This window comes from Mustela putorius, unplaced genomic scaffold (genome assembly GCF_011764305.1).
Source record: "Mustela putorius furo isolate JIRA1106 unplaced genomic scaffold, ASM1176430v1.1 tig00537299_pilon_pilon_pilon, whole genome shotgun sequence".
In the NCBI taxonomy this organism is placed as follows: domain Eukaryota; kingdom Metazoa; phylum Chordata; class Mammalia; order Carnivora; family Mustelidae; genus Mustela; species Mustela putorius.
In genome coordinates this window covers 55,353-82,226 of record NW_025422437.1, presented here as the reverse complement: position 1 = coordinate 82,226, position 26,874 = coordinate 55,353, and the positions used below count along the sequence as shown (strand labels likewise).

At 39.2% G+C, this 26,874-nt stretch overlaps 1 protein-coding gene, 1 long non-coding RNA gene and 1 other non-coding gene across 7 annotated transcripts in view; all 3 read left to right on the top strand.

Moving 5' to 3' along the window:
- The first annotated feature begins 4,460 nt into the window (after positions 1-4,460).
- LOC123390309 lies at positions 4,461-11,351 on the top strand. The gene is made up of 3 exons (XR_006604911.1): positions 4,461-4,546; positions 6,114-6,166; positions 11,319-11,351. It is a non-coding gene; the product is annotated as an uncharacterized LOC123390309 (long non-coding RNA).
- A 2,982-nt stretch (positions 11,352-14,333) lies between these two features.
- The window catches only part of LOC123390308 (ubiquitin-associated protein 2-like), a 29,180-nt gene continuing 16,639 nt past the window's right edge, over positions 14,334-26,874 (top strand). For all 5 annotated transcript variants that reach the window (XR_006604908.1, XR_006604910.1, XR_006604909.1 and 2 more), the window contains exons 1-5: positions 14,334-14,523; positions 19,150-19,363; positions 22,030-22,304; positions 22,960-23,129; positions 24,376-24,589. Coding sequence is in view for 2 of the 5 variants with exons in the window: in XM_045074015.1 (XP_044929950.1) it covers positions 14,467-14,523; positions 19,150-19,363; positions 22,030-22,304; positions 22,960-23,129; positions 24,376-24,589 (930 nt within the window). In the remaining 3 variants the exon portion in view is untranslated. The remainder of the gene's footprint in view (positions 14,524-19,149; positions 19,364-22,029; positions 22,305-22,959; positions 23,130-24,375; positions 24,590-26,874) is intronic.
- On the top strand, positions 14,644-14,726 carry LOC123390312. Its single transcript, XR_006604913.1, has one exon. It is a non-coding gene; the product is annotated as a small nucleolar RNA SNORD121A (small nucleolar RNA).

Here is a 26,874-nt window from a genome sequence, read left to right as displayed (position 1 = left end):
GGGATCAGAACCCCCCTCTGACTTGCTCTCTGACTGAACCGCAAGGCCAGATAGAGGCTTTAAGGCCCGACTGAGCCATCCATGTTCTGCCTCTGTAGCAACTTTTTTTTTCTGTAATGTTAGTTGTTTTGCTGATTATATTATGGGCGCATGTATAGTCATTTAGGTTGATGCCGATAAACTTCTATGTTGAATGTTAGTTATTTTAAATAAAAAGTTATTTAAAAAATGAGGAAAAAGTTTGACTTGAACAAGGATACTTCAAGATGAGGACGATAAAAATAACACAGATGCTCCATCATTGTCCATTGTCTGTACAGGAGATGATAATCAAATTTTAAAACATAAATAATTGGCGTGGCCTATTATTTCATTAATAAAAATAGCTCTTAGAGAGTGTGCCTGATGGGCTTAATCAGGCAGAGGAACAGTATGCGAACAGTGAGGGGTGGAGTTATTAGGTTCATGTCTTTATGGTTTGCTGTAGAGGTTACTTTTAAAAAAAACAAAAATACTATAGGGGGCCACGCTGAGGTCTAGACAATCATTAGGTATAAGTGGCTACCTCTCAAAGCTCAGAGTCAGGATCCCAGTGGGGTCGCGCGCATGGGATCGCGAGCCCTGGGATTGACGGCCCATCCTTCGGTGTTCGGTGTGCGAGGCCCTCTTCTACTCCCGCTTCCTATGGCCTGTGCTCTGCCTGCTGTGTCTTCTACTTCTCTCCGCTCTTTGTAGTCAAATCAAATAACTCTTTAAAAAAAATCCTAAAACAATAAATGGCCACTTTATGGAAGGAAACTGAAGCTAGCTACCAGGTATTAGTGATAGGGGTTGGTCAGATATAAACTGGGAACTCATGACATGTCCTCGGTATGAATAGCCTATATTCACAATAGTCTTCATATGTCCAACCTTTGTTTTCGTATTGAAGAGGAACTGAATAACATAGACCACACAAAAACACTGCACCAAGAATGTAAAAGTTAGCTTTTATCATAACGTTTACTGCATTTTTGAAATTCGAGGTGTTGAGTACGAGTGAATGTTGCAATAGTTGAAATTAACTGGTAACTTTCCTTTTTCTAATTCTCGCCTTACCTTGTTCCTTCCTCACCTTTGACTTGTCTCTATCTCTTTACCCGTCCCTATCCCCTCATTCTCCATTTAGGTAGCTGAGTCTGATCCTCTGCTAAAAAATCAAGCCAAATGTGTGTGAAGTGCCACAGAATACAGTTAGATGGATATCTGTTGATAGCAGCATTGGCTGTGTCTTCTAGGGGCAATTCATAGACAGCTGGAAGCATCGCCTCTGTGATTAGGAAACGAGAAGTTGCTAAGTTCGAGCCCTCAGAACTATAAATTATAGGCTCCTCAGGAAACTCTGACTTTTGGACCAGGATTTAATAGTGTGGGATACCATTCAATTCAGAGGCCAGTACTATCCATTAACCAAAAATAGGGACTAAAGAGTGCTAGTCAGGGAATTGCTAGTTTAGTAAAGGTAATAAATTCCTATAAGATAACTTGCCTTAATACGTTGGCCTTGCTCTTCCCCCCGAGCACCCAGTGGGACGAGAGTTGTGCGTGAACCAAGGGCTAGGTGTGATTTTGCTAATTGATATGATTTCAAAAAAGGGCCATCTGGCTAAGAGGGCGATTTATATTACTTGAGTCACAGAGGCGCCCTGTTAAATTTATGGATTAGCAGGCAGGAAGTTAGGTTTTTATTCCTCTGATGCACAGTATGGACTTACAACTTTTGAGTTAATCACCTTGGCATTTCTTCTAACGTTGTGACCCAGTTTCTCCTTTTTGCATGAATAGTTTTTTAAAATATCGTTTAAGACCTTCCCCTTGGTACGATTTGCAGGGAGAACTGGCACATCAAGATGCTTTTATAAGTGTGGAGCTCTAGGATTGCCAAAACAAAAAAAATCCTTATGGACTCAAAGGTATGGTTTTGTTAAATTAAAAAAAATTTCCCAGGAGTTTATGGAAACTTCTGAAAAGGAGGGGCCTTTAGCTTTTGGCTTAAGTACATGGGGGCCTGTGGAGACTTTTGATTTTGGGGTCGGCTTTAAGCCGCATGTTGGCACAAGAGCTACTAAAAGGGAAAGGAAATGTCTCTTAAACGGTGATAAATACTTCCCATTTAAATTCAAGGATAGCCTAAGAAAAAATTTAATAACGTGAAAATAATGTAATAACAAACTAATTTTACGAATGCTTGATTAAATATCAAACTTTTGATTAATAGACAGGGTTTGTATCAGATTGGCCATCGGAACCCCACCATAGGTCTTTGGAACTTCCATGTTTTCCTTTTTCCTATAGTGGTGTGCTATTCCTTATGTATGTGTGCTTTGAATAGTTGGGTTTTGACCTAATGCCATGCACCTCAAAATTATTCTGTTTAAAAGCTGAAAAATAAATAATGTTGTCCTGATGTTTCCTGTAGGTGGAAGGTATAGGTTTTATCGTTCTATAATGGGGACCCAACAGGTGTTCAGTTGTTATAATCTAATATTAACCGGTAGGGATTAGGGTCGAGAGCTTAAAATTCATCTATAGTTAATGTCTCATTTAATTTTAACTATGTATGCTTTGTATTTAGGAGTGGGGTACTGCAGGCATTTTTGCCCTGAATTTTGATTAAGGTGGCTATGGCACCGTGTGGATGGCCATTGATATAAGCCAACTTTACCCATTGTTGGTCTTTATGCTTGTGTACTTACATTACGTTGGTTTTCTGCCATTTATTAAATGTACTTAGGTTCTGACTGATTCTCTGTGTCTAAATTTGTGTTCTTAAAATTGTTTTTAAAAATACCCATATCTCCAAGAGTGTTAGGCCAAGTCTCTCTACATCATGTATAGTGAAAGTGGGCTTTAACGTAAATACTGACTGCGTACATATAAAAATGATCACAATAGTAAATTTTTACTGAGTATTTTACCACAACTTAAATTTTTTTTTTTTCACAATTTAAAAGTTTTTGAAAAAAAGAACATTGTAAAACTTTAGGATACTTTAATACTTTTATGTAGAGGGATTTTTATTTTTTGTATTTTTTTAAGATTTATTTATTTTATTTAAACAGAGAGAGATCACAAAGCAGGCAGAGAGGCCAGGCAGAGAGGAGAGAGGAGGGAAGCAGGCTCCCGGCTGAGCAGAGAGCCCGATGCGGGGCTCGATTCCCAGGGGACCCTGGCATCATGACCTGAGCCGATAGGCCCCCAGCGGCTTAACCCACTGAGCCACCCAGGGCACCCCTTGTAGATAGGCTTTTTAATATCTTCATCATGTTTTTTCTCCTCTCCTTTGGAGTATCCCTTTTCTTTATACATATCTTGCGGGCTATTTTTTTCAACTTTCAAGATTTTTTTTTTTCCCCCAAGATTGTATTTTTCATTATTTATTTTTTAAGATTTTATGTTTTATTTGGACCAGAGTGAGTGAGAGAAAAAGAGAGAGAGCATAGCACACGAATGGCAGGCAGGGGAGAAGAAAAGAAGCAGGCCCGTGATGAGCAAGGAGCCTGATGTGGGGGCCTTGATCCCAGGACTATGGGGGCGCCATGACCATGAGTTGAAAAAAAAGGCAAGCCAATTCACCAAATGAACCACCCAGGTGCCCCTAAAGATTTTATTTTTAAGTAATCTCTTATATCCAGGGTTGGGCTTGAAACTTACAACCCCCAGGATCTAGAGTCCCATCATCTACTGACTGAGATAGGTAGGTGCCCCTGTTTTCTGTTTCTTGCTTAGGAAAGTTCCTAGAAGAACTGCTCAGGTTGAGCCTCAGCTTTTCATAAAATTAATTAATCTTTAGAATACTGTCTCTCCTATGATGAATTTGACAGCATGATCATGTAGTAGGTTGGATGAACGGTGGCATCAAGAACACTGTGTGAGTTATCATTTCCTTTAAATTAAATTGTGTCCTTTTAAAAAAACTATTACCTTTTACTTAGAGAAGTCTTGATGTATTAAAAAAATTGGATGATAGATTGAGATTATGTATGTATTAGTACCCAGAAGAAAGGCACATTGTAGAAGGAATATAAGAATGGAGAATAGGTAGATGGCGTCTGCTTTAGATTTATTTAGTTTTGGGTACAGGGAGGAGATCTCTACGAAGCCTGTTGCAGAGGTCTTAGAGAACCAGATTTCAGTACTGATTTCAGACGGGGACTAATTGCACCTTTTGTTTTTTTCACTTAAACTATAACTTTTCTCTAGTTTAGAAAAAATATTTTAATGCAGCAAGATGTTGTTAGACGATGTTTAATTCATATTTGTTTCACGTATTTTTGGAAAATTATGGAAATTATGGAAATCATTAAAAGGTGATGATGAATTTAAACCAGTGCAAAGGATCAGATTGTCAGTTGAGATCTTTCTCTCTCTGAATCTTTACAGATATTTCGAGGATACATGCAGTTGAGAGAGCACAGAAGAACAATGAGTACCTGTATCCACATTCTTCCTTCTTATAGTATATATGCTCTATGATCCACAATAATAGATGAAGTCTGTCAGTGAGGTGTGTAGGTTTCTCACAACAGTGAATATTTTCAGGTTTGAAAAAATCTTCCAGGTAGAAGCGTATCTTAGGTGATAGTTTTATAGGGAGCCATACTGCATACATTCATCAGTTCTATGTTTGCCATAACCAGTCCTAAACTAGGGACATCCAATCAGAAGCATTCCAATGAGAAAGGACTCTTTTCCTAGGGTAATAACCATCTATTTATGAGGCATTTGGTTATTAGGTTATTGACTTCATTCCAAGGAGATTAGCTCTGGTTACCTGCCCTTTTTTCTCAAGAGTGTTCCTCCTTTCTTCTCTTCCCTTGTCCTCTCCACACACAGACCTCATTATAGGTCAGATGCTCAGCTCATTTCTTCTTCGCTTGGGAAGGAATGAAAACATCCACAGTCTTCCTGGTTGTAGTTATAGTTGATATCTTAGTATATTTCTTTAAAAAACCATTTTCTCGGGACGCCTGGGTGACTCAGTTGGTTAAGCTGCTGCCTTCATCTCAGGTCATGATACCCAGGGTCCTAGGATCAAGTCCCACATCAGTCTCCTTGCTCAGCGGGGAGACTGCTTATCTCTCTGCCTCTGCCTGCTTGTGCACTCTGGCTCGCTCGCGCAAAGTCTCTGACAAATAAATAAATAAAATCTTAAATTTTTTCTTTTCCTCTGGGTGTGTATTTGCATGTGTAGTTAAAAAATAATGGACCTGTACTCATATAGGATCTCTGAATACTGAAGTCAGTATTTCTGGACACAAATGCTTTTTTTTTTTTTTTTTTTTAAATTTTTAAAAAAGGGGATTTTATTAATTTGAGAGTGAGTGAGTGAGCGAGAGGAGAGAGAGAGCAGCAAGAGCAGAGGAAGGGACAGAGAGGGAGGGAGAAGCAGACTCTCGCTGAAGAGGGAGCCTGACTTCAGGCTTGATCCCAGAACTCCATCTGGGATCATGACCCAAGCCAAAGGCAGACACTTAACTGACTGGAGCCACCCAGGTGCCCCCACAAGTGCTTTCTTCTTAAAACGCTTAATAATTTGGTAGCTGTTTGTTTCTTGTAACAGTTGAGCGGTGTTGAGCGGATCGTCTGTACCCAGTCAGGAGTTATAGCACTGTACTTCATGTCAGCAGGACTGACTGTTAGGAAATCATAGAATGGAACAAATACCTTACAACAAGGAGGTGTCTATGAATTCAGTAATCAACATGAAAAATTAGGGTCCAAGGCAGACCAGCTTCATAATTAACTTTGTTCTGTTTTAAATTTTATATATCATAAGGATCTCATTGTACTTGTGCTGTGTTCATACTTTCTTACTCATGGCAGAATTGCTTGAATATGATCTACACTGATGCAAAATAAGTTTGAGAAATTGATTTGAGTTTATGTGCATAGTAGCTAGCTAAGTTGGTATTTGACAACATGACATTTTATGAGAATAGCTTCATATTTCTTGGATTGGTAAACTAAATTCATGAGATACATGACACATCTTGTGCAGTATACAACCAAGAATTATTTGGAGTAAGATAGTATTTGGCTTTTGTGATGTAAACTGTGATTATTGTCAATAGGAACCTGGAAGAATTCTGTGGAAGAGTGGACAACAGACGACTGGACTGAAGATGTAAGTATTTAGCATCAGATTAGATTTGTCTTCCTTTTGGTTTTTGATAGGGGTATACATTCCTTGAAGAAAGCTGGAGACCTATAGTTGTTCATTCTTTTTTGGATATCTGTGATGATCATGTTTTTTTTTTTTAGCAAATGCTTCTCAGAAGGAAGTTGGGGGTGTTGAGATTTTTTAAGAAACTTGGTTTAAAAGCATCCACTTTGGAGTGCCTGGTGGCTCTGCTGTTAAGCTGCTGACTTTGGATTAGCTCATGATCTCAGGGTCCTGGGTTTAAGCCCCATATCAGGTGCCCTGCTCCATGGGAGGCATGCTTCTCCCCTTTGCAACCCCCCCGTATCCCTCTCTTGCTGTGTCTCTGTCAAATTAAAAAAAAAAAAAAAAATCTAAAGCACCCATTTAAAAATGACCAGTAGTAAAACGGATTGAAATCATTTTTTCACTTATTTTCTGTTTTTGTTTGTTCTTTTTAAAAAGTTTTAAATTTTTTATGATTTTATTTATCTGAGAGTGAGAGAGAAGTGCTCAAGCAGGGTGAGGCACAGAGGGAGAGGAGAGAAGCAAGGTCCTTGCTGAACACGGAGCCAGATGTGGGACTTGATCCCCAGGACCTGAGATCATGACCTGAGCCAAAGTCAGATGCTTAGCCACCTGAGCCACCCAGGCATCCCTTCTTCGTTCTGATAATCAACTGATGGTGTTGCCCTGACCTTTTATTTTTTATAGTGTTTTTTTTTTAATGGAGATGGTGTTTGGGTCACAGCTGAAATTAACCTGAATAAGTGATTCTGGTTCTAGGTCCCGACCCCTTCTTCTTAAAAAACTAGATTCTTGTTATATTTGTTTATTCCATAGACATTTTTTAGTGTACTACTTTAGTTCTGGTAGTGTTGATCTGTAACTCTGGTCCCAGCATAAGATATTATTTGGTTAAAAAAGAATTTAACTTAATAAAATATAACTGAACAAGTAGCCCTATATTTTATGTTTTGTACCAATTTTCTGTTTGACTCTCAAGCTCCAGAACAGGTATATGTACATCATTGAGAGCAAAACATTGTGTGGGTGAGAATAAAGAGATGATATAAGTGTTGGCCTTTATTTATTTAAATAATGGGTTTTAAAATTTATTCATTTTTAAGTAATTTCTGCATCCAGTATGAGGCTCAAACTCACGAACCCAAGACCAAAGAGTTGCATGCTCTACTGACAAAGCTAGCCAGGTGCCCCCAATATTGACCTTTAATATCATAAAATGACCCCGACTTTGAAAATTTTTTTCCTGAGAAAAATTTCCTGCCCTCCCCTACCGTTTTAACAGGTATATTTTTATTTATTATTTTATAAGAATATATATACTTTAAAGATTTTATTTGAGTGAGAGAGAGACAGCACAAACGGAGAGGGACAGAGGGAGAGAGACAGGCAAACTCCCAGGACCGTGAATTTATGACCTGAGCCAAAGTCAATGCTTAATAGACTGAGACACCGGGCACCCCTACAAGTACATTCTTAAAGAAATGACCTACAGTATGCCACCCCTTTTCTGCTGCAAAGCAGTATTGTATCTGGTTTGTTAGTGAGCAGGACTGGGTTTGGAGTATGAGGGAAGCGAGACAATTAGAAGTGCTCATTTGATTGAGATTTAAGGTATGTATTCACTTCTGCCATATATTAACCATAAATCTTTGGGGTATGATGTCATCAGGCTCTGTAGTACTGGTAATAGGAGGATGATGGACTAGGTAGATGCTTACTTGAATCAGTGGAGGGATGGGTACCAGTGACGAAGGAAGAGATAGAGTGAGCAGCTGTGGGAACTTTCATCTTACTTGAAAACAGAGCTGTTCAATTTTTCAGTGTCTTTGTTACTAGAATTTTTGCCAAGTGTTTGTTTGGGAGGAAGAAATATTTTCAGTGCTAGAAGCTTTAGAGCTAGGAGCTTTTTGGCTCCTGTCTGGGTCAGCAGGCAGGTTAGAAGATGAGCAGGGGATCAGAATGCAAAAGGCCATGGGGTGCCTGGGTGCTGAGTTGGTTAAGTGGCTGCTTTTGACTCATGTCAAAATCCTAGCATCCTAGTAATGAACAGCTCATTGGGCTTCCTGCTCAGCGGGAGTCTACCTTTCCCTCCCCCCTCCCCTGTGCTCTCCTCTCTCTCCCTCTCAAATAAATAAAAATAGGGGTGCCTGGGTGGCTCAGTGGGTTAAAGTCTCTGCCTTCGGCTCAGGTTGTGATCCCAGGGTCCTGGGATCGATCCCCGCATCGGGCTCTCTGCTCAGCGGGGAGCTTGCTTCCTTCTCTCTCTGTCTGCCTGCCTCTCTGCCTACTTGCGATCTCTCTTTGTCAAATAAATAAATAAAATATTTTAAAAATAAATAAATAAAATCTTAAAAAAAAGAAAAAAGGCCTGTATTCAAATTCTGACTGAACTGACCTATTGACTTTGAGTGATGCATCTTTCCTTATTGAGCCTTCTCTTTTCCGCCCAGTGTAATGAATATCATAACAGTTATCCTGTTTGACTTTCGATTAGTTGTTCTGTGGGTTAGATGAGGTCTTCCAGTGAATGTTGTTAACAAGCAGTTCAAACGTACGCACATAGAGATTAATATTCTGGAGAGTCCATATTATGTCACAGTATAATTTGTAATTAATGATAAGAATTAGCATAGGAAATTTGGATATCTTTTCTCAAAGTATCCAAAAATTTAAAACTTTCCTGATATAAAATAATGGTGATTGAAACATGAGTAATCTAAGGCAAAATAGAAAATTCTATGTAGAACTTAGAACAATAGGGGCGCCTGGGTGGCTCAGTGGGTTAAGCCGCTGCCTTTGGCTCAGGTCATGATCCCAGGGTCCTGGGATTGAGTCCCGCATCGGGCTCTCTGCTCAGCAGGGAGCCTGCTTCCCCTCTCTCTCTCTGCCTGCCTCTCAATCTACTTGTGATTTCTCTCTTATCAAATAAATAAATAAAATCTTTAAAAAAAAAAAAAGAACTTAGAACAATAACTGTTGGAGTACCTGGGGGCTCAGTCTGAATTAAGGGTCCAACTCTTGTTTTCAGCTCAGGTCATGATCTCGGGGTGGTGAGGTCAGGTTTCCATGTTGGGCTCCACATTCAACAGGTGTCTACTTGAGATTCTCCCTCCCTGCCACACACTCACTTTCTCTCTTTTGAATAAATAAGTAAATCTCTAAGAATAACCCAAAACAACAATACCTATTAACCCTTCCTTCCCTACTCCATTTTTTCCCTTTAAGTAATTTCTGCATTTAGCATAGTGCTTAAACCTGCAAACCCAAGATCAAAGAGTTGCATGCTCTACTAACTGAGCCAGCCAGGTTGCAGCCACTTTAAATAATTTTTATGTATTTTCTTTTGATTTTTTTTCTTTTCACAAATTCTAAAATACAGCTTGTGTCTCTTGAAATCTGAGATTGCTTACTTTTACATACTTTTAAAAAAAGATTTTATTTTTAAGTAGCTTCTGCACCTACTACGTGAGGCTTGAATCAAGAATCATGATTTACTGGCTGAGCCAGTAGTTGCCCCTCTCCTTTTTTTAGAAAATAGAGAAGGAGGAAACTAATTTTTTGTATTCTACCAAGGTTAAAGAGGATGTCAGTGGTTAATGTGGTTCTCTCATTTGCTTTGAACTGTTTACTGTTTTTGTGGCTTTGCTTTTCACAGTTACTCCTTTATTGCTTTTCTCTGTGTCTTATAGAATCTTAGGTATTAAATAGAGTTAAGGCAAAAATGAATTCCTTGGGGACTCTTTAAGATACCACCTTGGAACAGGTTGCGTGTAACTCCTATTCAGCACTTTTTTATATTTATTTATTTATTCATTCATTTATTTATTTATTTATGTTTAAGATTTTGTTTATTTATTTGACAGAACACAAGTAGGCAGAGAGGCAGGCAAAGGGAGAGGGAGAAAAGCAGGCTCTCCCTGAGCAGGGAGCCTGACGTGGGGCTCAATCCTGGGACCCTGGGATCATGACCTGAATCAAAGGCAGCCAGTTAACCGACTGAGCCACCCAGGTACCCCTTTTTATTTGTTTTTTATAGAAAACGGACACCTACTGTCTACTCTGCCCCTGCCAGAATATTAATATGTAAGGCAACCTGATTATTATACAGTGTTTCAGAGTTCTGAGACTGTTAGAGTTGATAAGTATTACAGCAGTCTTTGAAAGATTTTCTGCAGTTTCTCACATAATCTCATTAGGTCATCATTTTTCAGCCTTTGAAAGCTCACACTTTGAAAATGTGAGAAGAGCCTACCTTTCAATAATGTGAGTTGAACTTACAAAAAATTTTATTCTGGGGTCCTTAATACTTAAAAGGGCATTTAGACAATATGTATAAATTTAAAATAATTGTATTCACTGAAGAAAGCCAGACCAAAAAATAACCTGCATATTTTAAAATTCCACTTAAAATTCTAGAAATTAAAACACTCATCTCTGGTGACAGAAAACACATTGGTGGTTGCTAAGGTAAATAGTAGGAGGGATTGCTTACATAGGGACAGGAGCAAACTTTTGGGGTACTATGTTCATTGTCTTGATTTTGTGATGATTTCATGGACATATTCACATGACAAAACTTAAGTTATTTGGTTTGAGCATTATCTGATTATTGAATGTGGTATAACCTCAACAGAGTTGTTTCTATATAAAAATGGAAACCTATGACTTAATAAAAAAAAGAAATACAGATTTACTAATAACAAAAATACTAAAACCATCTGTTTTGGGGGAAAGAAAATGTCAGGGTTTTTTTGCCCTTCCAAACGTTGGGCATTTGTGGTGGTTTTTTTTTGTGTATGTCGTTTTGTATAATGTCATTTTGTTTTCTCATTTTGTGTAATGTCAAATAGAACCCTGCTCTGACTTGACTTCATTCTTTCCCTGATGTGAAATCCTTTTTATGGGTTTGCCAATCTAAAATTACCTTCACCTGAACAATATTACTTGTCATCATCACTTAATGTATTTTCTTTCTCTTAGACTACTTTTTGGGTGAAGTGTAATAAGAGTACCATTGACGGAAAATTGTCAGAAATTTGATACATTTTTAGTTTCATGTTCTGTAAAATAAAAGCAAAGTCTTTTTTTTTTTTTATTACTTTCCAAACAGCTTTCTGAAACAAAGGTCTTCACGGCCTCAGCTGTTCCAGCGGAGAATCATGTCACACCTGGGCAAAGGTAAACAATTTTTGTCACCTTTTGTCTGTTATTCAAAGCATAATTTAAATTTCTTGCTCCGGAAATTTGTTTTGGGTCTTACTAGGTCTCTTTTTTTCTCTTTCCTGGAATCTCTAAGGTTTTAACTTATTCCTTCTAAGATTTTGTTTTATCCCTAACCTTCCTTGTGAGCTGACAGAGCCTCTATCATTTTCTAATTTATTGTATTATCTGATGAATTAAAATAGCGATGTTTGTGACTTGTCATCATTTGTGATAGAGATTATGTTAAGCCTGTTTTGTTTAACTTAAAATTTTTTTTTAAGGTTTTATTTATTTATTTGGCAGAGAGAGGGAGAGGGAAGCAGGCTCCCTACTGAGCTGAGAGCCGGATGTGGGACTCGATCCCAGGACCCTGAGATCATGACCTGAGCCGAACGCAGCAGCTTAACAACACACTGAGCCACCCAGGCGTCCCCTTAACTTAAATTATTTTCAAAGACTTTTTTATTTCTTTAAGTAATTTCTACCCAACATGTGGCTCAAACTCAAAACCCTAAGATTGATAGTTGCATGCTCCACTGACTGTAAGCTTATTTGATAATATTAAATTTATTTAATGGTTCTTTTTTATTTTTGTAAATATATGGTTTTTTAAAAAATTAACATATAATGTATTAATGTTTCAGGGGTATAGGTCTGTGATTCATCAGTCTTACTCAATTCACAGCGCTCACCATATAGCACATACCCCCCCCCAATATCCCTCACCAAGCCACCCCCATTCCTCCCACCACCCGTGCTCCCTCACCCCCCAGCAACCCTTAGTTTGTTTCCTGAGATTAAGAGTCTCCCTCGCTGGTTTCATCTTTTTTCATTTTTCCCTCCCTTCCCCTGTGATCCTCTGTCTTGTTTCTCAAATTCCTCATATCAGTGAGATCATATAATAATTGTCTTTCTCTGATTGACTTATTTCACTTAGTATAATACAATATATTGTATTTTGACAGATGAACCCTAATACAAAATATCCTTTGGTTTCTATGTATAAATACCATTTATTTAGATCTTTTGAGTCTAATACAAACTTCTCATTTTATATGGGCTCTACGAGTTATAATCTAGTCTCCTAGATTACAGAAAAAAAGAGTTTTTCAGAAAAATAGAAGCATTAGAATGTGCAGAAATGAATTTTTTTTTTTAAGATTTTATTTATTCATTTGACAGACAGAGATCACAAGTTGGCAGAGAGGCAGGCAGAGAGGGAGAGAAGCAGGCTCCCTGCTGAGCAGAGAGCCCAACTCGGGGCTCAATCCCAGGACCCTGGGATCATGACCTGAGCCGAAGGCAGAGGCTTTAACCCACTGAGCCACCCAGACGCCCCTTGGACATATTTTATATATCTAATTCTCATCTACCCATCTCATCTACAATAACTCAAAAAACCTTTGATTATGGTTTCAAAATACAATGATCTAGGAGGATGAAAGCCTTTATATGACCTCAGAAAATTGAAGGAAATTTTGAATCTGACACACTTAATTTCGTGTTAAATGAGATGGTTGTAAGACTTCATTATAGGGAAATAAAATGAACAAAGGTTTTGTGAATTGCTAGGAATTTCTTGTTAAGTGGATAGAACTTCCTTACTGTATTCGTTACTCAGTTTCATAGGGTCATTTTCATTTAAAAAAAAAAAAAAGAAGCCTCCTCCTCCCTACTCAGTGAAACAGGAGGGAAAAGATGGGACCAGAGGTCACAATTGGGAATGAGAGGGCATTAAAACAAAACAACAACAAAAAAAACAAATACAACTGACTGGAAACTGGCCTTTGAAAGGGTTTAATGGAGTAAATTACTATGTGAGTTAATCCTGAGCACCTTACAGGTTCTGTGGAGAAGAGTTAGTGCACTTACATGTCAGGTAGTATAGGTCTAGAAGATTATTTCTTACTCATGCTTTTAGGTTTTCAGACCATGATTCTCTCTTCTGGGGACATTTACAAGAGTTGTAGCTAACAGGGCATTTGTGCATTTTTTATATTTTGTACATTTTTTCCTGAGTATTTTTTCTTTTAAGATTTTTGAAATTCATTTGACAGAGAGTGGGTGCCCAAGTGGGGGGAGTGGCAGGCTTGATGTGGGCTTGATCCCACTTGAAACGTAGGCAGATGCTTAGCAGACGGAGCCACCCAGGCGCCGCTTCCTGAATTTTTAAGTGAGAAAATTATTGGAGTTTTATATAAACTTAAATTATATTATAGCTTAGAATGTAGAACTCACAGGGGGGTATTTATGATAAATGGGAAACTACTTGAATTGTCTACCATGACTGTGGTTCTCATTCCCCCCAAACAGGGATTCACTCTCCTTGAGGCAAGTTTAAGAAACATTGGTACTGAGTTATGAGTGGGGCAAAATATTTTACAGAAAATGAGCCAAACTTCATAAAATTGTTTATTTACTCATTTGCTCCAAGTTTTCTTTTTTTTTTTTTTTTTAAGATTTTATTTATTTATTTGACAGAGAGAAATCACAAGTAGATGGAGAGGCAGGCAGAGAGAGAGAGGGAGGGAAGCAGGCTCCCTGCCGAGCAGAGAGCCCGATGCGGGGCTCGATCCCAGGACCCTGGGATCATGACCTGAGCCGAAGGCAGCGGCTCAACCCACTGAGCCACCCAGGCGCCCCATTGCTCCAAGTTTTCAAATCAGTTGTTATTGTGCTTGTTTCTGTGGAGCTGTCTTTATGTACCTTTTCATTTCTCTGCCAAGTCCTGCTTTAGTCTCTGTGGCTTTGTATGCTTTTTTAATTTATGCTATCCTTTTGGCTCCTTTAAATTCCCGTTTCCAAAGGTTTTCCTCACTTAAATATTTTTAACATGAATTTACTCTATATTGATTCACTTCTCAAATTCATTATTGATAAGATTTTCTTTTGACTCGTTCCTCATTTGCTTTTGTCTGCTTAGCATTGATCTGGTAGCCTTGCTCCAGAAGCCTGTTCCTCCCAGTCAAGCCTCAGAAGTCAACTCCTTTGAAACTTCCCAACAGCAGGGCTTTGGTCAAGCCCTTGTCTTCACAAATTCTCAGCACAACAATCAGATGGCACCAGGGACTGGCAGCTCCACTGCTGTCAACTCCTATTCTCCTCAGAGTCTGGTAACTCACTTTTATTTTAGTATGGGATTTGAAGAAATGTACCCATAAGCAAATGTATTCCAGAATGACACTTGCCTTATAATTATTTTATAAATAAAAATATATCTGCAGTAGATATCAGTCCAGAAAACAATGATGTGAGAATTACCAAGCACATATCTGATGTTGCCATGTGGAATTGAGCTACTCTGAGTTTTCTGGACAAAGATTGGAAATACTTCTTCTTTTTGGAGGGGCGGGTAAAGATTTTATTTATTTATTTGACAGAGAGGGAGACCGCAAGAGCAGGAACACAAGCAGGGGGTAGTGGGGGAGAGGAGAAGAAGCAGGCTTCCTGCTGAGCAGGGATCCCAACACGAGTCTTGATCCCAGGACTCTGGGATCATGACCTGAGGTGAAGGCAGATGTTTAATGACTGTGCTACCTTTTTTACAATTAGTTGAAATCTTGAGTCGTAATCACTCAGGCATCCTTCTTACTGGTAATTTTTTTTCTTGGATTTGGTTTGAAAGTCTGTACTTACGACATGAAAATTCATTTGTTTTCCAATTTAGTTAAATGCAGATGTTTGTCAGAATTGGCTTGCTAAAATCATGCTAAAACATTTCTAGGTGCTTATATTTTTTTTTGCATTTTTGGTTTTTTTTTTTTTTTTTTTTTTTTAAAATTAGTGTACTTTTTCTTAACATGCCACTCTAGTGGAGGACCTTATGATATGGATATGTTTTCATTAAAACAGGGGTATCTGCTGCTTGCATATCTGGCTTTAACTTCCCATGAAAATTTAAGTCCTGTCAGGACTCTAGGAACTGGTAGAGAAGGATATGAAGATAGTCTGATGGGAGTAAAATCTTAGAGCATAGAATATCAAAGAATGTGGCTGCAGAATGGTGAACTGAAGGCCCTAACTTTAGGCAGCTCTCATTTGGCAGTGGGGGGATGGGGGCGTTTGGAATACAGATCCACAGCTTTCACTAGTGGGAATTATTTTGGTTCATTTGCTATGTTTTACCTGAAATCTGTGGTTGAGAAACAAAATTTTGTACAAATATGATATCTTGTCCCCTTATTGACTCAAAAATCATTTGCTGAACCCTAATAAAATAGAGAATGAAATATGTAAACTTTTCATTGCTGTCTTCTACTCTGCAGACATGTCATGTCATGTATAACTGGCTTGGGACTTGGCATTTTTAGTGTCACTGATGATTATGTATGAGAGGGTGTCAGTGCTTGAAGTAGGACAGCCCAGGGCATGATGCTGTCTCTGTTTTGAGAAGGTCTAATAATACCCTCAAGTTTTGTTTTTTGTTTTTTTAATTTAAATTTTTTTAAAGATTTTATTTATTTATTTGACAGAGAGAGATCACAGGTAGGCAGAGAGGCAGGCAGAGAGAGAGAGGAGGAAGCAGGCTCCCTGCGGAGCAGAGAGCCAGATGCGGGACTTGATCCCAGGACCCTGGGATCATGACCTGAGCCGAAGGCAGAGGCTTTAACCCACTGAACCACCCAGGCTCCCCTTATTTAATTTTTTAAAGCAATCTCTACACCCAGTGTGGGGCTCGAACTTGTAACCCTGAGATCAAGAGCCACACATTGCACCAACTGAGCCAGCCAGGGGCCGCAGTGCCTGCAAGTTTTGATTGAACCATTCCTGTCCTTTCTTCTTTTTGCCTTTCCATCTGCTACTGGTATGCTGACATAATATCTAGGCTGACCTGCTGGAATCTCAGCCAGGACACTCATAGGTAGAACACAAGTAGTGTTTTTTGTTTTTTGTTTTTTTTTTTTTAAAGATTTATTTATTTATTTATTTGACAGTAGATGGAGAGGCAGGCAGAGAGAGAGAAGCAGGCTCCTTGCTGAGCAGAGAGCCCCATGCGGGACTCGATCCCAGGACCCTGAGATCATGACCTGAGCCGAAGGCAGCGGCTTAACCCACTGAGCCACCCAGGCGCCCCGTGTTTTTTGTTCTTAACAGTGCCTTCTGGTGTGTTGCCTTTTTCATAATGAACAGCACCTTGAGAAACTGGAACAGGTATTGTTTAGCATATTACAACAAAGGTGCTCAACCTACTGTACTTTTATAATCAATGGGGAACTTGAGTAAATAACAAAAGTAGTAATAGTAATAATAATATAATGCCAGAGTCCACATAGACCAAATAAGTCACAATTTTGGGATTGCAAGTTGGGCACTTGTGTATGTTTGTGTATATGTGAGTGCACACATATTTGTGTATCAGTATACACATTGTTAAAGCCCCCATTGATTAAAATACAGGTGAAATTGAGAAGTCCTGTGCTAAGTGTTAACCTGAAGCTAAGCGTTAGTCCTTGATTCAGTGATTTCATTGTGTTGCAAAACACACAGAAACTGCATTTGATAATAGTTGATGGAGGAAAGCGATCAGAAGAATAGAAGCATCATCCTGGAAGCCTTTACTGAACAAGGGGGCTTGAACTGGGTTGTGGTGGATTCATAGCAACATAAGACCTGTGTTTGGGACAGCATGAGGAAGGCCTCTGGAGTAGTGATAAATAATGTTAGCAGATTCTGTTATTTATGTGCAAAACTGCTTATAACCTAATGTTTTGCTCAGATTGGAGAACTTGAATTTCCTTAAAACAACTGGGATACTCCATGCCTTTGGGTAGTGTTAACAGAAATAATAATTTCAACTTTCTGTATCTGATCTCTTCAGAGAATGCAGGTCATTCCTGTTTTTGACCTTTTAAATGTTTCAAAAAGTTTATTTTTTTTATTATTCTTTAGATTTTATTTATTTGAGAGAGAGCAAGCACGAGGGGGGAGGGGCAGAGGAAGAAGTAGACTCCCCACTGACTGGGAAGCCCCATGTGGAACTCAGTCCTGGGACTGTGGGATCATGACCTGAGCCAAAGGCAGATGCTTAACTAACTGAGCCACCCGGGGGCCCTTAAAAAGTTAGTTTTTGATAAATACCTTTTTAGAAACTGAAGGATCTTGATATGTAGAAATGCAGTTGATCTGCCATTGTGTTCATGAGTTGTAGGCTTTCATTCTCCTTGTGTTTTTTTGTTTGTTTGTTTGTTTGTTTTCTTTTCTTATTTTGGTATAGTCCCAATAGTTTATTTTTGCTTTTTTTTCCTGGCCTTAGGAGACATATCTAGGAAAATGTTGCTGTAGCCGATGTGAATGAAATTACTGCCTATGTTCTCTTCTAGGATTTTTATGGTTTCAGGTTTCAAATTTAGGTCTTTAATCTGTTTCTAGTTTATTTTTGTGTTTTGTTTTAGAAAGTGGTCCAGTTTCATTTTTTTACATATATCATTCTCATTGGCTCTTGGTATCTGACCTGATAGGATAGATGAATGAAGATAGATAGAAGAGGTGTAACATTTTCTTTTGGATACTTAGTTAAGGAGCGTATTTGGTGTTCTTAGTCATCAAAACAACTTGAAAGAAATGCAGTGATGTCCAGGGTATTGGCCCAATACACAGATATCTCATGTGTAATTTACTGTTTGGTTTTAGAATATTAACTTTTTAAGTAAGTGCTCTAGCCTGCATTTAATTTTGCAGGATGACATGGCTGAGCCATTCCGTGATCAAACTTAATAAGTATGATTACTGTTGTTGCATACATTAAGAAAATACTGTACTTTTGTTTCTGAAGCTTGTCTTTGTCATTTAAGTCATGGTATTTATCTTTAGTGTAAAAAACGATACCATTTTGTGAATTTGTGGCATCACTTTTATTTATTTATTTATTTATTATTTTTTAAAGATTTTGTTTTATTCATTTGAGAGAGGGAGAGAGAGATCACAAGTAGGCAGAGAGTCAGGCAGAGAGAGGGGGAAGCAGGCTCCCTGCCAAGCAGAGAGCCCCATGTGGGGCTCGATCCCAAGACACTGAGATCATGACCTGAGCCGAAGGCAGAGGCTTAACCACTGAGCCACCCAGGTGCCCCTGTGGCATCACTTTTAAAAAGAAAGCAATGTCTTTTTGTTTTTTAAGATTTCATTTATTTGATGGGGCTCCTGGGTGACTCAATTGGTTAAGTGGCTGCCTTCTGTTCAGGTCATGATCCTGGAGTCCTGGGATGAGGCCTGCATCAAGGGAGCCTGGTTCTCCCTCTCCCTCTGGCTGCTGCTCCCCCTACTTATGCTCTTTTTCTCTAAATAAATAAAATCTTGGTGGGGAGGACAATTTATTTGCAGGAGAAAGAGGGAGAACACGAATGGGGGTTGGAGGAACAAAGGGAGAAGGAGAGGGAGAAGCAGGCTCCCTGACATGGGGCTCAACCACAGGACCCTGGGATCATGACCTGAGCCGAAGGCAGTGACCTAATCAACTGAGCCACCCACAGGTGCCCAAAACAAAGCAATGTCTTAAAATCCAGATAAAATATTCCCCTTCCCTTTAATATCTTTATCAGAATCTAGACGGATTGTTGGATTTAATCAGATTTTGTTCTGTAATCAGATTTTGTAGTAATATTTTCATGTAGTATTTACTCATTTATTCAAATGTTCTAGGTTATAGTTTTTTAAAATTCTTGTTAAATACTTGATGTACTTAAAGTCTGGAGTACAGTTTGCTGAGGATTTTTGCTTTTTTTTTTTTTTTTTTCCTTTTAAAGTCATCCGTCCTTGGTTCAGGATTTGGGGAGCTTGCACCTTCCAAAATGGCAAACATCACCAGCTCCCAGGTTTTGGACCAGTTGAAAGCTCCAAGTTTGGGCCAGTTTACCACTACCCCAAGTTCACAGCAGAATAGTACAAGTCCACCCACAACCACTTCTTCTTGGGACCTCAAGCCCTCAACTTCCCAGTCCTCAGTTCTTAGTCATTTTGGTAAGTATACGTTTTCTCTGGTGGTTTGCCCGTAGTGGAACATGCTAAACATTAGCAGAGTGCGTTGACTGAGGAACACTAATGTGGAAGTTGTGCAGAGATGTTTCTTTTTAGTAGAATTTCTGTGGCATTTATGAATTTCTTAAAATTTTTATTTATCTGACAGAGACACAGCGAGAGGGGGAACACAAGCAGGGGGATTGGGAGAGGGAGAAGCAGGCTTCCAGCTGAGCAGGGAACCCGATGCGGGCCTCGATCCCAGAACCCTGGGATCATGACCTGAGCCGAAAGCAGTTGCTTAACGACTGAGACACCCAGCCGCCCCTGTGTTTGCTAATTAAATCAGATAGCTTTGTGTTGTATAAATACCTGCATTTATTTGTTGTTATCAGTAGTGATAGTAGTACTTGAAGAGATGTGCAAAAGCATGGTAAAGCCATACAAATATAAGGAAATAACAGTTTGAGTAAATGCCTGGACAGAATTTTCTGAGCTCGACCAAAATATGGTGGGGACAGAATTGGGATGTGGAATTTTAAATCACTCCCTCTGGGTTGCTTTCTCATTCTAATATTTATATGTAATTATCCTGGTTTGTGCCAGCCTTATTGTCAGTGGTTTATAATATAACGGGTCCGTATATAAGTTGAATATTTTCTAAACTGTACTGTCACAGATTTTGTGACATTAAGACACCCCCCATTTCCCACCAGCATACAAATACCACACTGTATTAAGGAATAGCGGAGGGTTATTAACCATAGGGTTGGCTTCCTAGGCATGTTTATGTTTAGGGCTTCTTAAAAGACATGGGATCACATTTCTCTCTGAAAGAAACAGTTTGTTGTTAAGGAAGTATCTGAGACTACTCCCAGGTTTGGAGTCATGTCTACCAAGAAAATTCATTAGAGCCTGAATACTCTAAGTTTTTTATTGGAGAGCTGGTTATACATAAGTACCCTCTGACTGACTAGTACATACCAAAATTTCACATTCCCAGTAGGAAAGCAGGTGTTCATGATAAACTACATTGTACAGACATTAAAGGCACAGAGAGTCACTTTTACCTGATAAGAGTGCTTGGCAGCCTTTGCCTAGAATATATTAAAATTCTGTGTTCACAGATATTGGCCAAGAGCCAGTGTAGCAAGGTGGCTTTTCTCATGCCAGCTATAATCCTTTGTTAAACCTTTTTCCACAAACCCACTGCAGTGAGTGATAGGTGTTTTTAGATTTGTACATGCTATTTCTATATTCTTTAGAAATCCTGTCTTTCTTACACATGCCTCTAAAATAAAGTCCAAAAGTAGATTCATCTAAGATGGAAATATACTAAGTCATGGGTTGGCAGACCTTCAACTAAGTTTGTCAGCTGTTTTTGTAAATACCATTTTATTGGAACATAGCCATGACCATTCATTATGTATTGTCTTATAACTACTTTCAGTCTACAAAGGGAGAGTTGAGTAGGTGCTAACAGATGGCCTTCAAAGCCTAAAATATTTACTACCTGGCTCTTCACTGGAAAAAATTGCCAACTTCTATTTGATTTGAAAATCATAGACAGAGGGCTAACTTCCTTCATTAAAAAGAGTAACTAAAAGGAGACTAAACAGGTTAAAAAAAAAAAAAAGGACAAAGGGGTATTATTGTCAGAGTTCATAGGCAAAGAATACTGGAGTATATGAAATGATGCCTCAATGAATTTGTATCATTTAATTTGCATCTTTTATGTCATTTTCCATCATTCAAATTAGGAAGGATAAAATTTGTTGGTATCAGCATATTAAAAAGTGTGTGTTGTATCTATTGAAATAATTTTAAAGTGTTTGTCAATATTTAAAATAGAGTTGTTCTTTGAACCCTAACCCTATTCTAGTTGTTGATCCCACAGGTATACTTGCACTTGAGCAAATGTCTTACATAAAAATACATTCATTATAGCATTGTTTTTCTTAGCAAGATACTAGAAAATCTAAAAGCCCATTAATATAGTATTGGTTTTAAAAAATTGATGCCTGTGCACATTGGATTACTCTGTGGCCAAAAAATGAAATAGCCCTTCACATGGGAATATGGCAAGTTTTTGAAAACCAAATGGTTTGTGAGGAAGCTCTATATATAATGTGTGTTTCTCTGCTGCATATTTGTGTTTTGAAACAGTATCTCTGAAAATACTCAGGAAATAGTACAATGTCTGCCTCTGTGGAAGGAATCTGGGGATAGGGTTGAAAGGGTGATTTATAGTCATACACTTTTTTTTTACCTTTCAGATTTTGTAGTATCACATTACTTACTGAAAAACATATTTTTTAACAGTTTTGTTAAAAAATCCATAAAGCAAAATAGAATTCTCTCTTAGCTAAACATGTGTAGCAGCTCCATGTTCTTTTTGCCCACTCCATATGTCTTAATGTAAACAGCATCTCTCTGCTTTAAAAATTATCTACAAACCCATTCAGGCATCCTTTTGCATTTATCATATATCAGTTTTAATACATCACACACGCCCTCAACTTACAGGATTCAGGTAGAAGGTTCTTGGAAGAAATAGGTGGTGACTACAACCTTTCACTCTCGTCATAGTGGAAGAGGGAGCTCTAAGCCCATGTTCCTAAATAATTGATTATTGCTTGTTTCCCCTCCCCCCTTTACATATTTCATAGACTTCAAATCTCAGCCTGAACCATCCCCGGTTCTTAGTCAATTGAGCCAGCGACAGCAGCACCACACTCAGGCCGTTGCTGCTGCTCCTCCTGGGTTGGAGTCCTTTCCTTCCCAGGTAAAACTGCGAGAGTCAACACCCAGAGACAGTACCTCCACTGTGAACAAGCTTTTGCAGCTTCCCAGCATGACTGTAGAAAACATTGCTGTGTCTACCCATCAACCACAGTCTAAACACATCAAACTACCGAAGCGGCGGATACCTCCAGCTTCTAAGGTGTGTTCTCCATCAAGAAGTCCCAGGTCCAACGGTGGATTGTATTTTAACATTTAGCTCAAGGGTTGTGTTAGTAAGTCTCAGAAATGGTGATGTGTGGTATTTTTTTCAAACACATAGCTTACTGCTTAACAAGGAATTGGCCATTTCTGAGCGGCTCAGGTAATACTAGAGGGGATGGTTTTCTGTTGGAGACAGAGACTATTCATTCAAATTATAGGATCTGGGTCAGAGAATCCTGGCCTTGTGTATTTACCTGTGTCTTGTACATAGAATAAGATAAAGAATAAGGTCTTGTGTATTGACCTGTGTCTCGTAGACGGAGAATCTTTGGCTAGATAGTGCTTTCAGCAGCGGCCTGCTCTCTTCCCTTCACTCACCCATCACCAGCCTGCCCACACCCATTTCTTCAGCCTTTGCCCTAAGAAGCAGTTGGTGGCACTGACCATTCTGCTGTTAACTTCTCATTTTTCTTTTCTCTTCTCTTTGTTTTTGAAGTATCCTGTGCCTTTTTCCTTTTTGTAGACATCTTGCTCATTGTTCTTCCAGGGTACCAGTAGTGATTTGGGAAGCCTGTACTCATCTGGCTGTTAGAGGCCTCTGGGATGTGAAATCTCTCATCTCTGTTCCTGATGTGATGGCTCTGCTTTTTCAGATCCCAGCTTCTGCAGTGGAAATGCCTGGCTCAGCAGATGTCACGGGATTAAATGTTCAGTTTGGCGCCTTGGAATTTGGATCAGAACCTTCTCTCTCTGAATTTGGATCATCTGCAAGCAGTGAAAATAGTAACCAGATTCCCATCAGCTTGTATTCGAAGTCTTTAAGGTACACAACTTCTTATTTCTCTGGCTTTGACTAAATTAAGTCCCTTGTTGGGAAAGTAAAACAAAATAGAGTCTAAGAAATCACCTGGTGGAGACCATATAACTTGGGTTTGTGCACCCGTAGCTAGTACCTAATTTCAGAACTTTTCTTCCATCACCTTAAAAAGGAACCCTGTGCCTGTCCGCCATCACTCCCAATTCCCCCATCCTTCATCCCCTGGCAACTAAGCCTCTGTCTCTGGATTTGCCTATTCTGATACTTCATAAGGCAAGAATCATGCAAGATGTGGCCTTCTGTGTTTGGCTTCTTTTACTTGGCATCGTGTTTTCAAGGTTTATCCGTTTGTAGCCGATACGCATTTTATTTCCAAATAGTATTGCATTGTGCAGATATGTCCTATTCTGTTGATCTGTTCATTAGTTGATGGACATTTGAATTGTTTCTACTTTTTGGGTATTAAGAATCATGGTGCTGTGAACATTGATTTACAAGTTCTGTGTACTTTAAGTTCTTCTGGATGTAGACCTAGTAATTGCTGGTCCTGTGGTAACCCTTACGTTAACTTTGGAGGAAAGCAGCAAACTTTTCCCATAGTGTCTGCAGCATTTTACATGTCTGTCAGTAATCTCTGAGGGATGCAGTTCTCGTGCATCTTTGCCAACACGTATTTTCCTTCAGTGGAATGCTTCATAAGTAGAAAATCCCAGATTTTAGATTTTATTAATTTTTCTACTCCCCAGAGCTAAAAGCTGGTATTCTCTCTCTCTGAAAATGGTTTCAGGACGCCTGGGTGGCTCAGTTGGTTAAGCGGCTGCCTTCGGCTCAGGTCATGAGCCCAGGGTCCTGGTATCGAGCCCACACAGGCTCTCTGCCGAGCGGGGAGCCCGCTTCTCTCTTTCTTTCTCTCTCTCTCTCTCTACTTGTGTGCGCCCATTCTCTCTCTTGCTCTCTGTCTAATTAATTAATTAAATCTAAGAAAAATGATTGCAGACTTCTGGATTTATTACAGATTCTTTAGGATTCTTAAAGATGTCCCTCTACCTGTCATTTAAATTAGGTGTGTCTGATTGGGAGGGGAGGGGTATTTTGAATATTTGTCTTTAATATAGTTAAAGAATGCAGTAATACCAATGTGTAGGTACAGATGTGTTTAATATATAGTATGGCAGTAAATTGATGAACTAGTTCTTGATGAACGCATGTAAAGTGACACTAATTTATGTCTAAATCTTTTTATTCTTTCTAGTGATTCTTTGAATACCTCTCTACCAATGACCAGTGCAGTACAGAACTCCACCTATACAACTTCAGTTATTACCTCCTCCAGTCTGACCAGCTCATCGCTGAGCTCCACTAGTCCAGTAACAACGTCTTCCTCCTATGACCAGAGTTCTGTGCACAACAGAATTGCATACCAAAGCTCTGTGAGTCCATCGGAGTTAGCTCCAGGAACCATCACGGTAATTGGTCTTTCAGGTTTCTACTTGCTGGAAATCCTGTTTGGATGTTCATTGTTTAGTTTGAGGGTTTTAGATGAGATTTTTTTTTAGGAATTGGCTAACCTTTTTAAGATTTTATTTTATTTTATTTGAGATTTTATTTTTATATTTGACAGAGAGAGCACAAGTAGGCAGAGCACAGGCAGAGGGAGAGGCACAGCCAGCACCCCCTGCTGAGCAGGGAGCCTGATACAGGGGTTGATCCCAGGACCCTGGCATTATGACCTGGGCAGGCAGATGCTTAACCAGCTGACCCACATAGGTGCCCCAAGGGTTTATTTTTAAGTAATCTCTCCACCTAACATGGAGAGCAAACTTAAAACCCCAAGAGCAAGTTGCATGGTCTACCAACTGAGCCTGCCAGGCACCCCCTAGAACATTGGCTAACCTTTTGAATAGAATCCTTATAGTTCATTGAGTTTACTGATATGGGCTGTGATGTGAAATCTGTATTTTTTTTTTTTAAGATTTTATTTATTTATTTGACAGAGAGAGATTACAAGTAGGCAGAGAGGCAGGCAGAGAGAGAGAGGAGGAAGCAGGCTCCCTGCTGAGCAGAGAGCCCGATGCGGGACTCCATCCCAGGACCCTGAGATCATGACCTGAGCTGAAGGCAGTGGTTTAACCCACTGAGCCACCCAGGAGCCCTGAAATCTGTATTTTAAGCAACTATACTTTAGGAGTGTATGAATGGACTGAGAATCTTAGTATAAGGATAGCATAAAGATACATCCCAAATTGTCCCTGGTGCCTTTGCATGGGGTTTTGGGGTGGGGATGGGGGAAGACATGATGGATCTCTATTATTTGGTGTCCTGAATGGCAGAGATGTTCAAGCATTACTAGTGAGAGCTACTTTTTAAAAAAATTTCATTCAGGGCGCCTGGGTGGCTCAGTGGGTTAAGCCACTGCCTTCGGCTCAGGTCATGATCTCAGGGTCCTGGGATGGAGTCCCGCATCGGGCTCTCTGCTCAGCAGGGAGCCTGCTTCCCTCTCTCTCTCTCTGCCTGCCTCTCTGTCTACTTGTAATCTCTCTTTATCAAATAAATAAATAAAATCTTTAAAAAAAAATTTATTTCAATTTTTAATTTAAATTCTGGTCACCATATATGGTAAAATTCTGTAGTAGTTCATTAAAATTAAAAAAACATTTACAGTTTTAGTTCCTCGGACATACTAACCATATTTTAAGTGCTCAGTATCGAGGCACGTGGGTGGCTCAGTCAGGGTGCTAGGATTGAGTCCCCAGTTGGGCTCCCTGCTCAGTGGGTAGTTTGCTTCTCTCCCTTCCTCTGCCTGCTGCTCTCCTGGCTTGTGTGCTCTTTCTCTCTCTTTCTGTCAAATAAACAAAATCTTTATTTTTAAAAAATCTTTATTTATTTATTTTTAAAGATTTTATTTATTTGACACAGAGAGACACAGTAAGAGAGGGAATACAGGCAGGAAGAGTGCGAGACTGAGAAGCAGGCTCCCCGCTTAGCAGGAAGCCTGATGCAGGGCTCGATCCCAGGACTCTGGGATCATGACCCGAGCCAAAAGCAGATGCTTATCGACTGAGCCACTCAGGTGCCCCAACAAAAACTTTAAAAAGAATAAATGCTCAATATCTATAGTGGCTACAGTATAGGAACACACACATGTCCATCCATACAGAATATGCCCTTTATTGCAGAATGTTTCCTGGGCTATAGTTTCTAAAACCTAAATCACACAGTGTGCTATCCAGGCTTAAGGGTATGTCATCTGCTGAACTTCTCGACTGCAGCTCTAATTCACCTGGTATATTGCTTGCTCTTGTCATTACTCACCTCATTCCTCGGCTTGGCTAGATGAACTGAGACCTTGCAGATTTCTGATTTCTCCTGTCCATTTGGTATTTCTTTACTTTTGCTCCCACCATTCTTCTGCATAGAATTACCCCCACCCCAAGTATTACAGTTCCTGTGTTGTATCAGTTTCTCCATTATAATTTAAAAGTGATTTTCAAGGTGGAATAAAATATTCCTAAGGTCTGATGACTGCTCATTTTCTGTTACCCTTTTTTTAATTCTTTCCATTTGGTGTAGTTTTGAGAATACTTATTTGTATGTCACCATTTGTGCTGTTTTGGATGCACATGCTCAGTGTTAACGTCTGTATATTTAGTGCTTAGTGAACCCCAGTTTAGAGGGAGGCAGAAAGTAGAATTTTGATTGTTCTCTCCCTGTCTATATATATTGTTAAGATGTATTGTGTTTCCCTTTACTT